Source organism: Coloeus monedula (genome assembly GCF_965178545.1).
Source record: "Coloeus monedula genome assembly, chromosome: 25".
NCBI lineage: Eukaryota > Metazoa > Chordata > Aves > Passeriformes > Corvidae > Coloeus > Coloeus monedula.
In genome coordinates, this window is record NC_138805.1 from 1,921,547 (window position 1) to 1,934,283 (window position 12,737).

The window sequence follows — 12,737 nt, forward strand, 5'->3', positions numbered from 1 at the left end:
GACTCCAGCTTACTCAGACAGGTGGGTCTGTAAGAGGAAAATGATTTTAATTGCAAGAGCTGTAGAAACAGCAGAGATGGATTTGAGGTCCCATGACTCTGGGCTGTTTCACGACTGTTTTGAAGCTCACAGCTGCCACTACAGGGACTGTCTGCTGTCCTCTGTACACATCTTCTGCTCTGGCTAATTTGATTACGCTCCCCCTCGGCTTTCCATCAACATCACCCCATGGGAAGTTGGCCCCACCACATTTGCAGAATGAGGTCTAAAGAGAACATGAACAGAAGGCAACATAACATGCAACAGAAAATGAAACAAAAATGTGTACTTTATTCTTAATACTCTTCACTCATGTAACCATTTATTAATGTTAATTTTGTTTTAAACTACCTTTCTCCCAGTGACAGCTTTAGCACCAGTGAGTTCTCCTCATATCAGCTATTTTGGGACTCATTATAAGCAGAAGGTATAAGAGACTGTAGCTCAAGGGACAGAGCTGCACCTTCTTACTGAAGGTCCAAGTTACTCAGTTGTACTGCAACACAAACTGTGGCAGAGTTCAATAACGACACAAAGCAAAGATATACTCCATAAAACATTAATATTTTAATGAAAAATCTTAGCTTCATGTTTCTATCCAAAGACACTCAAAACTAGTTTTTTCTCCCCCCTTAATTTTGACCTATAATGGGACCAGTTTGGAGACTTTTTTTTTTTTTTTTTGTATTTTGGAACATTTTTTTTTAAAGATTAAACAACCAGGCTAGCAAAAAGGTACCCAATACATACTTTTCTTATATCAAACAAGCTAGTATTTCAATACAATGTAACTATACAGAATATATACATTACACGTATGATCACAAAGCAAACACTACAGGCTCAGAACAGATTTGAAAAAACATGATATTCACATTGATTACAATAACTCTAAAAATGATTGTAACGTTGAAACGGCACTTAGTTTACAAAAAAAGTCACAAAAATATATATAGCCACCAAGAACTATGGTTCCTGAAAAATACTAATAGCCAGATAGTATTATATAAAATGTGAAGTGTATTTAAACATCGTATACATTAAAAAACAAAACCAAACCCCAAAACCAATTCTGTTAGGTCAATAAACATGCCAAGTAATCTAGCTGTGGCCAGCATCAACAAGAGAAGCTGTACTGGGGATGAGATGATGACTGGATATACGGCTGGTGACTGGAGACTGGCACAGTTAAGGGGGTTTCACTGTTACAAAAATGCACAAAGAAGCCCAACAATAATTTAATTCACATTTTTTTCCTCCAGCTTCCGCTTTTCCCTCTTCGGGGTTTCACCATAGGGCAGCACCTCGAGTGAAGGCACTGCAGGAACAGAGCAAGGAAGCTGTCCAAGGACTCGGTGTAGCCAGGGTTACAGGTCAGAATATCAAAAGCATGCATCAGCTAAATGAATGGTGAAACAAAATCACTCTTCTGGTGACTTCAGCAACCCTCAGGAAGACTGTAGGTACAGTTGCCACACAGGCTGGCAGCACCAGATTCCACTTTTTTTTTAGTGCAATCAGATTTGTAGCTGAGACCTGTGGGACACGGAGTTACTGCGCTAGCACACACGGAGTGAACAAAAACCCGGAGCAGGAAGTACTGTTGCACTAAAAAAATTCACATTTGTTTCTTTTATGGTACATTTCCTCAACACTTGGAACCCACTCTATTTACCATGTACCTCTGATGTGGCTGAGGTACTGTCTGGCCTTGAACCCTCTTACCTGCCATCACGATGCTATGGGATTTATTATGTCTAGAGTTGGAGATGAGAACCCTCCAAAACTGGATTTCACCTTGTGAGCAAAACTCGAACGTAACCGGCCTGAATGAAAATTAGCTATTTTCCATATTCTGATGGTGTGGAAGTTGCAATGGATGTAGGAGCAGCAGGTGCTCCTCCATCTGAATTCTCTCATCCCTGCAGGGTGCACAAAGCTCCCGTTGGATTTGCATATAAAATGCTTCCTGGTTTCTCTCAGAGAGAGACCAGCACTCATCTCAGCGCTCCCACACCCTGGGCTGCAGGGTGGAACCAGCAACCAAGAAGCGACTGAAGCCCTCATATAAAAACTTTAAACCCTAGCTTAAAAACAATAAAATTTCATCCCGCAGGGGACATATAGGGATCATAGTCTTATAAAATATACTTGACTGCATTGGCAGCTATTACTTTTTTAAAAAGTTTAAATTCACACCTTTTAGACTCAGAATCCTTGTGAACCCAGAACCTTTTTCAATAACCGAGTCTACTGATCTCTCAGTATGAGAGACTTGACCGTGGTCTCTGCGAGCCTGACAACTGAACTCCAGCTGTGGGAAACACCACTTGTGGCTGACTCTGCTTTGAGCATGAGGGCTGAACCAGATCAACCTGGACTCTTGTCAAGCAGAAATAGAAATGCATACTAAAAAATGGATTGGGGGGGGGCGGGGAGAAGAAATGAGAAAATGCATTCCAGAATTCAAAACCCTCTACTAATGTACTGAAAGAAATTTTTGTTTTAGGTTTAATCCCAAGTGTAGTTTAAGGCAAGTTTTTTCTATTTATCTCTCTTGCTTTATTTGGAATCCAAGCACATTAACAACATAAATTGTTTTAAGATGCCTGTGTTTTTACATTTCTCTTGTGAAGAACACCAGCATTTCAAAGAACTGAACATTTCCAACAAGTTGGAGAGGAGAAATAAAATGGTATTTGCATTTAAACTATATTAATTTCTATGGAGAAAAGAGATATTAACGAGAAACAATTACAGACAGGAAAATTAACAAGTAAACTCAACCCTAGACCAACCAACCAACCAAAATCCTCCAAGAACTCTATTGTTCCTCCAGTTGAACCAGATTGAAAAGTGAGAACTAAATTAAGATGTTACCCAGAGATCAGGAGGTTGGAAAGATAATGTGTAACGCACAATGCAATGAATAATGAACCCCAGGCTTTGTCTTGTACCTTGGTGTTAATGATCTTTACTTCTTTTCAAGGAAGAACAGATCAGAGCTATAAAGTCTTTGTAACTTTCCCCCTTCTCTTTGGTATTCTGAAAGCAATTTGCCTTCCGATTCAAAATTTTAAGTCTTAAAAATCCAATATCCAGGTATGTCTATTGAGTATTTGCACTTTCTCAGAGATGAACTCTTTAGGAAAATACTTAAGGGATGACAATGATCAGATTCTAATGATCAAATTATGTCCACCACCCTATGCCTGACCACCTTTGATTATTACATCTCTGCAGTCAGGAACCGTGGTTGTGGGTGAAGCACTTTTCAGAACACGAATCACAAAGGACTCTTATTTACCTGCATAACACGTCAGGAAAAAAAGAAAATACTGTCTTTGAGTTCAGTGTTGTAGCCCTCTAATTCAGGATAAAGCTCAGCAAAAGGCATTGTCTTGTCTCACTGGCTTCTCAGTTGGAGAAATCAGAAGTGGAAGAGAAATGGTCTTTAAATTCAGCTCATCAACAGGCACTGGGCTATTTCACAGTACAGCAGCCCAGAAAAATCATTTCTCCTTCAAGCCCTTTTAAGAAGCCTCACAAAGGTAGATATACAAATCTGAATTGCAGCACAGAACTTTGCAGCATGTTTCTAAAACACCCTTTGGATCTGGTGGAGAAACCTCATTCCAGCAACTTGGAAAGTACTTAAATCCCAACTGTTTTCACTCTATTTAACTAAAATATGTGGGTTTTACCTAAAAAAAGAAAAGTTGCTTAAGTCACTGAAACACTTTAAACTCTTTCCAAAGGTCAATAAACTCTTTTCCTTACAAAAGCTGGCTATTAATAGAAAGAACTCAGACCCAGGGAGTATCAGAGCTGCCTAGGCTGACTGAATACAAATTGATGTGCAATATAATACGACTTTTGTGTCTTCTGTTTCTTCAGGAGCAACCTTTCTCTATTGGTTTCATTTCCCCCTCATGTTTGCATAAAACAAATCTGATCAGAAAACAACAATTTACAAAAAACAAGACTCAAAACTAAGGGAATATATCATGCCTTTGGAATACTGAGATCAAGCAGTACCTACTCACTCAGCACATCATCTGTAGGCCATGGGCATTTGGCACCAAACACTGAGTTAACTTCAGAAGCTGTAAGAAAAATCACAAATCTCCTAATATACTTCCTAATTTAGGTTTGTGTTAGTTTAAAAGCAGTCTACTTTTTTAGTGGGCAGGAGAAGCTGCTCGAAGCTTCTACCGTGCCTGGCACAGAGCCAGTTGTGGCAGGCTCTGACGATGGGCAGGTTGCTAGCTCCATCAGAGCAGTTGGAAACGCCTCTGTGCTGACATATTTAAGAAAGAAAAAAGTGTGGGAAACTCTTTCATCCTCCCCACCAAGGGAGCTGCCAGGGCCCCTCCTGGTGCAGTGGCCAGGCCCTTTCCTGGCGTGGCAGCCGGGGCTGTGCCACCCATGCCAGTGCCGTGAGCGCCCACGCGGCCGAGGCGCTGCGGAGCCGGCGGCCGCTGTGGCTCGTGCGGTGCTGGCAGGGACCACGTGGCCAGTGGCGAGGGGCATGGCGAGCAGCTCCCCAGTGCAGAGCCCGGACAGCATCACCCTCTCGGTGTTGTAGAACTCTATAAAAACTTTTCAACTGACAGAACTTGAGAACAAATGAAACTACGGACACCAAGCCTCTCCCGAGTCAGAGAAAAGGAAAAGACACATGAAGAGACCCAACATGGCAGCACCGAGGTCGGTGAAAAGAGGGAGGGGGAAGAAGTGCTTTGAGCGTTGGAGCTGAGATTCCTCTGCAAGCCGTGGTGAGGACTATGGTACAACAAATTGTTTCCCTGTAATTCATAAAGTGCATGGGGGGATGCAGAGATCCACTCGCAGCCCGTGAGGAAAAGTGCCCACGCCTGAGCGAGTGGATGCTGGAAAGCTGTACCCTAGTGAGGAACTCGAACAGAGAGGGAAGACCATTGCTTCCAGAGATAAAGAGAACCACTGCTTCCAAACTAGAATAGCTTATCCTTAAAAGACTAAACCCCATGAACTAAAATGACTTACTTTCTTCCCAGCCCCTCCTTCTTTCCCACCGACCACGCAAGGAGACAAAACATGGGGTTTTTGGTCAGTCTTTCATTTCCTAGAAATCTTTCTTCAGTACTTAGGGAAAAGAGTTTCTTTCTTCTGCTGTGCCGTGGGATCCTTACCATGGGAGATAGTTCTCTGCAAATTTTCTAGCACGGTCTTAATTTTCACAAATACCAGCCCCCCACCTGACCTGCTGTAATGCAAGTCCCTCCCATGAACATAATCTGGCCATGGTTTAAGAATTTCAGTTTAGGAAAACCTTCATTTTCCTTTGTGGTTCCCCATCTACAGACAGATCCAGTCAGCAGGTATTTGTCAGGCTTGCATGGCTATACACTTTTCCATCATTCCCAATTCCTGGTGCACCTTTAGACTTTCCATGTCTAACCTTAGCTGGGCAGATCTGTTTAGGCTATTTGATCAAGCAGTTTCTAAAAGGACTGGAATAGAAGAAGTAGGAATACCTGGCATTCATCTGGGATGGACAGGGATCATGTGTTTTGAAGAAGTGTGTGACTGTTCCTTTCAAAACCACTCACCATTTCCAAGCACAGGGGCACAGTAAGTGCTTTGAAAAACAGCAGGCACATATAAGAAGTGTCACTTCTTTATGCAGAAGATTAAAGTATCCACTGAAAACTAGTCACAACTGTTCAATCATGATCTCTAATGCATCCTTTTGTTTATCATTGAAAAAGGTTTCCTCTGATTTCTTTCCCTTAACCAGAGGGCCTGCAGAAGCAAGAGAAACTTAATGAGCTGCTCTAACTGTGGAAGAAGGAATAGTTAAAGTGATCTGAATCAGTTGTTCTTCTTTAGAAGTATATCACAGCTTCCATGATGTTCTGACACGATCTTTTTTTGTGCAATCAGTCTTAAATATTTTCACAGAAGTGATCATTCAGTCATGAAAAATAATGTAACATCTGTCGCAGTTTTCAGTTTAAAGCGTAGCTTACAAAGTAATAAGGGGAAAATATCCCCACTTTTTGTTTACAAAAATTAAATTAAAATGTACAGGACCAAACACAGGCACTTCCCAAAGAACAAAAATTAAACCAAACCATGAATTATTCGATAGTAATAGATGACAGCTCCGGTTTCGGAGGGTCACCTGCGGCTCCCTCAGCAGTGGCGTTAGTCTTTGGCTGCTCTGGCACATCTTCTTCCTTCTCTGCCAACCCACCCAGAGACCCCAAGGGGAAAGTGCTTTCACAATTCTGAGTTGACGACACCTGTGAAATGACAGGCATTTGGACAGAAGAGTTGTTTTCAAAGCCATGCTCCCCTAGCTCATACTGCCCGAGGGTCTCCTCTTGTTCCTGGTTTAAGTAGTCCGGTACTAGGAAGTCACTAGAAGAGGGGTAAAGGACAGAAGAAAAATGTCATTTCTCACACCATGGTATCAGCTACATCACACAAACTACACACTGCATTGCACAGAGAACAAAGGTACTCATTTCACATTGCCCAAGACTGTGGCAGTGACACACTCCACTAAGCACCATAACCTGGTTCTCATTTCCACGCAGAGAATTTATTCAATGGCATCTATTTCACATCTGTATTTCCTACACAGCAACTTCTTATTATTAGATTGTATCACCTTGATGAGAATGAAAGTTAATGTCTGGAACACATTTGGCACTGAAAACCTCATTGAAAAAAAGGGAGCACTCAAGCTTTAAAAATAGAGACAAAAAATGAGTTTAGCACTGGCAAAATGTGGCCCTTCCCATGTCTGAGGTACAATATCCCCCAGAGCAGCAGCAGGACTTCCTTTTAATCCTTTCTGGACAACCCTTCTGCTATGTACTCCTAACAGCTGAGGGCTGAGTGGATCCAAAGAAAACCTATCAAATGCTCCAGTTGTATTTTCAGAGCATGAGGACATAATGAAAATAAATTTCTTTGCAAGTTTTCAGCACCAGACATGAAGTTTGTACTTGAGACAAGTATATACATCTATCACATATATGCACGTTTGTATGCTTTGGTTCCACCTGGCAATGTGTCAGTTAAAAGAAATCCTTAAATGACAGCAGCATTCACTGCTCCAACCCAAACTCACAGTCAGCTCTGCTAAACCTCGTGTTTGTCAAATCAGACTGAAGGAATTGTGAGATATGCCAAGTCTTTTGTGCCCTGATAAAAAATGTCCAAGTGGCCCTTACTATTTCCAAACCTATTAGTCGAATCATTTAGTAATGTTATCTAGAGAAGGAAAAAGGAGAAGGTTTGGAGTCATGCAATCTTTCCACAGTGTTAAGCAAGCACTTAAAAGAAGTAGGAAGTCTGTGCCCTATGAAAGTGAACAGGCTACGTACAAGATTTTTGAACAGCAAATCAATATCAAATCACAGATACTGTAGTATAGAACACTATGGCTTCCCACCATTAGCTTGGCCATAGATACTACTGAAAAGAGAAATTAAGTAACCCAGAACCAGCCTCTGCATATCACTGAATTCTTCAGTGGCTTCCTATATAGCTCCCGTGCTGTAAGACAGATCAGATACAACAGAGAGCGGAGCAGGAATCAATCTGACTGGAATTAGCTGGCAGCCTGATGAGAGGCACAGCAGGCTGCCCTGAAAGCAGGAAATGATGATCTAAGAAAAAAAAAAAAAAGAAGAAAAAAAGGCAAAAAAAAAAAAGCAAGTTTCCCTGTTAGGTTTTTGCTGTGCACCTCACCTGCTCTGGAAGTAGTTTGCTAGCTCTGACGCTTCATGGTTCAAGCTCCTCAGGTGAACGATTAAATTTCCAGAGTTGGTGAACATGGCGCCACATGTTTTGCACTCGTAAATCCGAGGCTTGCGGATAATGTGCCGGGAAACGCGCATGTGGTGTTTATATTCCCCGAAGGAAGTGAAAGTGGCACTACATATCTGGCACCGGAAACAGCGTTTACCTTCGTGCTTCAGGCGATGCATCTTGAGCGAGTAAGCTCGGGTGAACTTTTTCCCACAGCGGTCACACTGAAATGGTTTAATGCCTGTGGAAGAGAGAGCGCAAACACGTTCACCTTTTGTAACCACGAGCCGTGAGCAAAATCCTCCCCGAGTGCTACAGCCCAGGGACAGCAGCTGTAGCTGGTCACAGCAAAGCCCTGTTTGAGGAAGAGGTTCTCTGGTTAACTTTAAAACAATTAGAGCGGAGCTGCACTCCCTCAGTAACAACCTCCAGCAAATCTCAGCGCTGTGACCTGTCCCGAGGCTCCTTCCCCACGGTTTGAGCTGAACACAAGCCCCCATGGATTAAAGCATGGTTAAGATCCCGAGGCACAGGCAACAAGGACCTGATGCTGCAGTCATCTCCAATGCCTTTGAACTCCTTTGATCTCGGGAGATTCTTGTGCCAGACTGGTTCCCAACAATGCAATTATCAGCCTACCCTTAATTGCAATGTTTTTTTCTGGCTGCCTTTGGCCTCAGAGAAGTGTTCTGGCAGGGGGACTGTGTGCACACGGATGCCCCTGTAATGCAGCAGGAATGGTGATAAAAGGGAGCAGTGGGAGCCTTTATATTGCGTGGGAACCTTGCTACATGTCGTGGTTTGACACTGGCCCGATGCCAGGCACCCACGAGAGTCACTTGCTCATCCTCCCCTGCCACAGCTGGGCAGAGGAGAGAGGGAAAAAAATTAACGCAGGCTTCATTAGTTGAGATAAGAACCAGGAGAAACACTCCAAGGGCAAAACAGGCTTAACTTAAAGTTATAAAGTGAATTTATTGCTAACAGAATCAGAGGAGAACAATGAGAAATAAAATAAGCCCTAAAAACCTTTTCCCCCCCGCCCCTCCCTCCTTCCCAGAGACAGCACAGGGCATGGGGGGTTTGGTCAGTCCATCATCATGATTTTCTTCTACTGCTCCAAGACAGGAGTCCTTCCCCTGTGAGGCCATGGGGTCCCTCCCATGGGAGACAGTTCTCCGCGAACCTCTCCGACTTGGGCCCACTCTCAGGAGCAGCAGCCACACCGCCCCTGCTGCAGCCTGAGCCCCTCCCACGGGCACACAGCCCCCCAAAACTGCTGCAGTGTGGCTCTCTCTTCCACGGGGTGCAGTGCTCCAAGGCCAGGCTGCTCCAGCCTGGGAGCAGGGCCCCTCTGCAGCGGCTCTGCCCCTGGATCCCAGCCGCCTGCAGGCATCCGCCCGCTCCGGCGTGGGCACCTCCCCCAGGGCTGCGGGTGGATCTCTGCATCCCCCGGGGATCCCCAGGGCTGTGGGTGGATCTCTGCATCCCCCGGGGATCCCCAGGGCTGCGGGTGGATCTCTGCATCCCCCTATGGATCCCCAGGGGCTGCGGGTGGATCTCTGCATCCCCCTATGGATCCCCAGGGCTGCGGGTGGATCTCTGCATCCCCCGGGGATCCCCAGGGCTGCGGGTGGATCTCTGCATCCCCCGGGGATCCCCAGGGGCTGCGGGTGGATCTCTGCATCCCCCGGGGATCCCCAGGGCTGCGGGTGGATCTCTGCATCCCCCGGGGATCCCCAGGGGCTGCGGGTGGATCTCTGCATCCCCCTATGGATCCCCAGGGGCTGCGGGTGGATCTCTGCATCCCCCTATGGATCCCCAGGGGCTGCGGGTGGATCTCTGCATCCCCCTATGGATCCCCAGGGCTGCGGGTGGATCTCTGCATCCCCCGTGGATCCCCAGGGACTGTGGGTGGATCTCTGCATCCCCCTATGGATCCCCAGGGCTGCGGGTGGATCTCTGCATCCCCCATGGATCCCCAGGGCTGCAGGGGCACAGCTGCTCCCCCATGGTCTCACCATGGCCTGCAGAGGAATCTCGGCTCTGGCTCCTGGAGCACCTCCTGCCCCTCCTTCTCCACCGCCCTTGGTGTCTCCCTGTTGTTTTCCCTCACGTGTTCTGACCTCCTCCCCTTTGACTAGAAGCAAAACCTTGTGACTTTGTTTTGAATTTCTTCTTAAATACGTCGTCGCAGAGCCATTACCAGCCTCTCTCATTGGCCCAGGTTTGGCCAGCAGCATGTCCATCTTCAGAGCCATCAGAGATTGGGTCTGCTGGACATGGTGGAAACTTCCAGGAGGTTCTCAAAGGGCCACCTCTGTGCCCCCCCACTACCAAAAACCAGGCCAAGCAAAACCAATACACGATACAAGAATTTTTGGCAACTTTGCATGACAGACAGCTCTCTCAGACAGTTTAGCTTCATGCCTCTCATTTTTTTCTTGTATTAATTCAGAAATTCAGTTCCTAGCTCATTTTTCATTTCTTACCCAAAACCATATGAGCTCTGTAACATGTTGCAGTGGCTGAGTGTGTAATGACACCAACAGAACTATTACAACATAAAAGTCTGAGTCACCAAAACCTTCTGATTTAATAAAAAGTCTGAACTCCAGGAAGTGGGAAAATCCAAACATGAGGCTAAGAATCTGGAATATAGAGCTCTATTCATAATAGGGCTGTCAAGGAATAGAAAAGATTTTTTCAAAAGGCTGAATGTGCATCAGCCCTGGCTGTTAATTCCCCCAGTCTTTCACTCTGCTTTCCTTACTTTCAAAGCAGGAGGTGAACTTTTAATTGAGGGCTTTTAGACAGAGAAAGCTGTAGTTAAGGTTACACTGAAATGCCCTGTTAAGCATTTGAAAACAAGTTAATAAACTGGAATATGGTCTGGTGGAGCTCAAACTTTTCATGCTTTCCTACTGCCCGAGGGCATCTATTTCCTCTGGTAGTTTGAGGGAAATGTCTAGCCATTTTGCTCACGTGAAAACACTTTCAACATTTACAGGCTTTGAGAGTTTTTTTGCGTGGTAATTATTCTAAACCAGCTATTCAAATCTCTCCCAACTTTACCGAGGGGTTGCCAGCTGACAGGTTGGCCAGGGATGCTTTGCTGTCAGATTTTAACAACGGGCTTGGGACCATTTCACACCTGATATGCCCACAGAATTTGCTTTTTAAAGTATTAAACACATATTATTATTTTGCTTGAAAGAATTTGACAAATAATTGCTGACAGTGAAAAAAATAGACCTTGTGCTCTGTCCCAGAATGGTACAGGCTCTGTGTGCAGGTAAGAGTCAGACTCAAACCAGGAGATGCTAAAACATGAGGCTTAGTGCCCAAGTGCAATAACCCTTCAATATTCCCTTTATTCCCTCAAATGTCAATGCTATTGCCAGATAATGCTGACAAGTCTTGAAAAAACCAATAGCAAAGACATTAGGGAGTTCATGCTTGGTTAGAAATCAAAATTAATTTGGGGATCAAGGCCCAGAGGAGGCGTTCACACAAACCTCTGGCTGCTTGTGCTATCTGCAGGAGCAAAATTGATTATCAAACCAACTCAGTTGTCCTGCAATCCCTCCAAAAATTCTGAGATCCAAAGGCATACAACATTCTTCAGTGCAAGGATACAGACAGATAATACTTTCTTATGGTTGCAAGTCTCCTCTAAAACACAGCAAAGAATTACAACATGGCAGAGGAAGAATTTCAATCTACTTCTTTAGTGTCATAAAAGGGCCAAGTATACTTTATTTCATCTCAGATCTTTTTCAGGAAAATGACTTATCCTGATGAGTTCCAGGCAATCAGGTTTTTTCAGTCCATACAAATGCTAATCATCCATGAGCATAAACTATCAGTCAGACTCCAGGGAGCAAAACAAGCATTCAGTGAGAAAAACCTCTACCCAGTCTTTCTAAATCAGCTCTCAAGCACTTGGCAGGTGAGTAAAAAACCTGCATTATTCCAATTGCTGCACAGCGAGGCTGTGGATCAGGAATTCTGGGGAGCAGTGGTGTTTCTTACCTGAGTGGATAAGCATGTGTTGTTTTAGGTTCTGAATGCGAGTGAAGCGGACCCCGCACGTGGGACACTGAAAGGGTCTGTCGGGACCGTTTGGGCTGGGCCTCTCTGTGCTGCTGGTGGAAGGAGCAATGTAGAGTTGGTAGGGATACTGAGCGTTCTCCAGACTACAAAGAAAAAAGGCACTGTTTTACAAACAAGCCAGAGAAATGACTGAAGAAGCCTCGTCCGTGAAAATCTGACCCTTGAGCACTTTTGTGAGAGAAGAAGAGAGAGAGTGGCACGTCACAATTCTGCTGGAATCTCCATTTATTCTGGAAATCTCTGGGTCTGTAGCGACATGTCTGATCTGCACCTGAAGTCTTACAGTCACTGACTCTGCCTATCTGAACAAACCCAGGGAATAAGCTTGGACTCCTGTTTCTTTGGGCAACAGGCCTCAGCACAACTGCAAACTGAACATTATTTTCCAGGCGTGGGCATTTTCTCCAGCATATCGATGACTTGCAATCACTAAACAGTCCCTGAGCAAGAGTTTAAAGAGCTGAGCAAATGAAAAGCAAAGGAGTATTTTGCAGCTTCAGTGATATTTACAAATGAAATTAAAGCAAATTAATTTTTCATCTCAATCCAAGCTCCCTGAACAAATACTAGTATCTATAACTGCATATTTCTAAGTTTAAAATATTAATCTAATGAATCAATACTTGCTCTTTTTCTGATCTAAAGAACTCCATGAGCACAGCTCCAGCGCTATGTTTAAAAAACAGCACACAGACTGCAATAAGGAACAATTTAACTTTCAAAGTAATTTATTTAAAACTGACTAATTGCTCCTTCACAGCCTCTGGCTGCAA

General features: G+C 44.3%; 1 protein-coding gene across 2 annotated transcripts in view; it reads right to left on the reverse strand.

Annotated features, from left to right (window-relative positions):
• Positions 1-584: 584 nt before the first annotated feature.
• Positions 585-12,737, reverse strand: part of ZBTB44 (zinc finger and BTB domain containing 44) — a 36,773-nt gene continuing 24,620 nt past the window's right edge. The window contains exons 4-6 of one of the 2 annotated variants that reach the window (XM_082297040.1): positions 11,884-12,047; positions 7,789-8,089; positions 585-6,447 (exon numbers count right to left, since the gene is read on the reverse strand). In XM_082297040.1, the coding sequence (XP_082153166.1) occupies positions 6,165-6,447; positions 7,789-8,089; positions 11,884-12,047 (748 nt within the window). In that variant the 3' untranslated portion in view covers positions 585-6,164. The remainder of the gene's footprint in view (positions 6,448-7,788; positions 8,090-11,883; positions 12,048-12,737) is intronic. The other variant, XM_082297041.1, reaches the window with a different exon arrangement.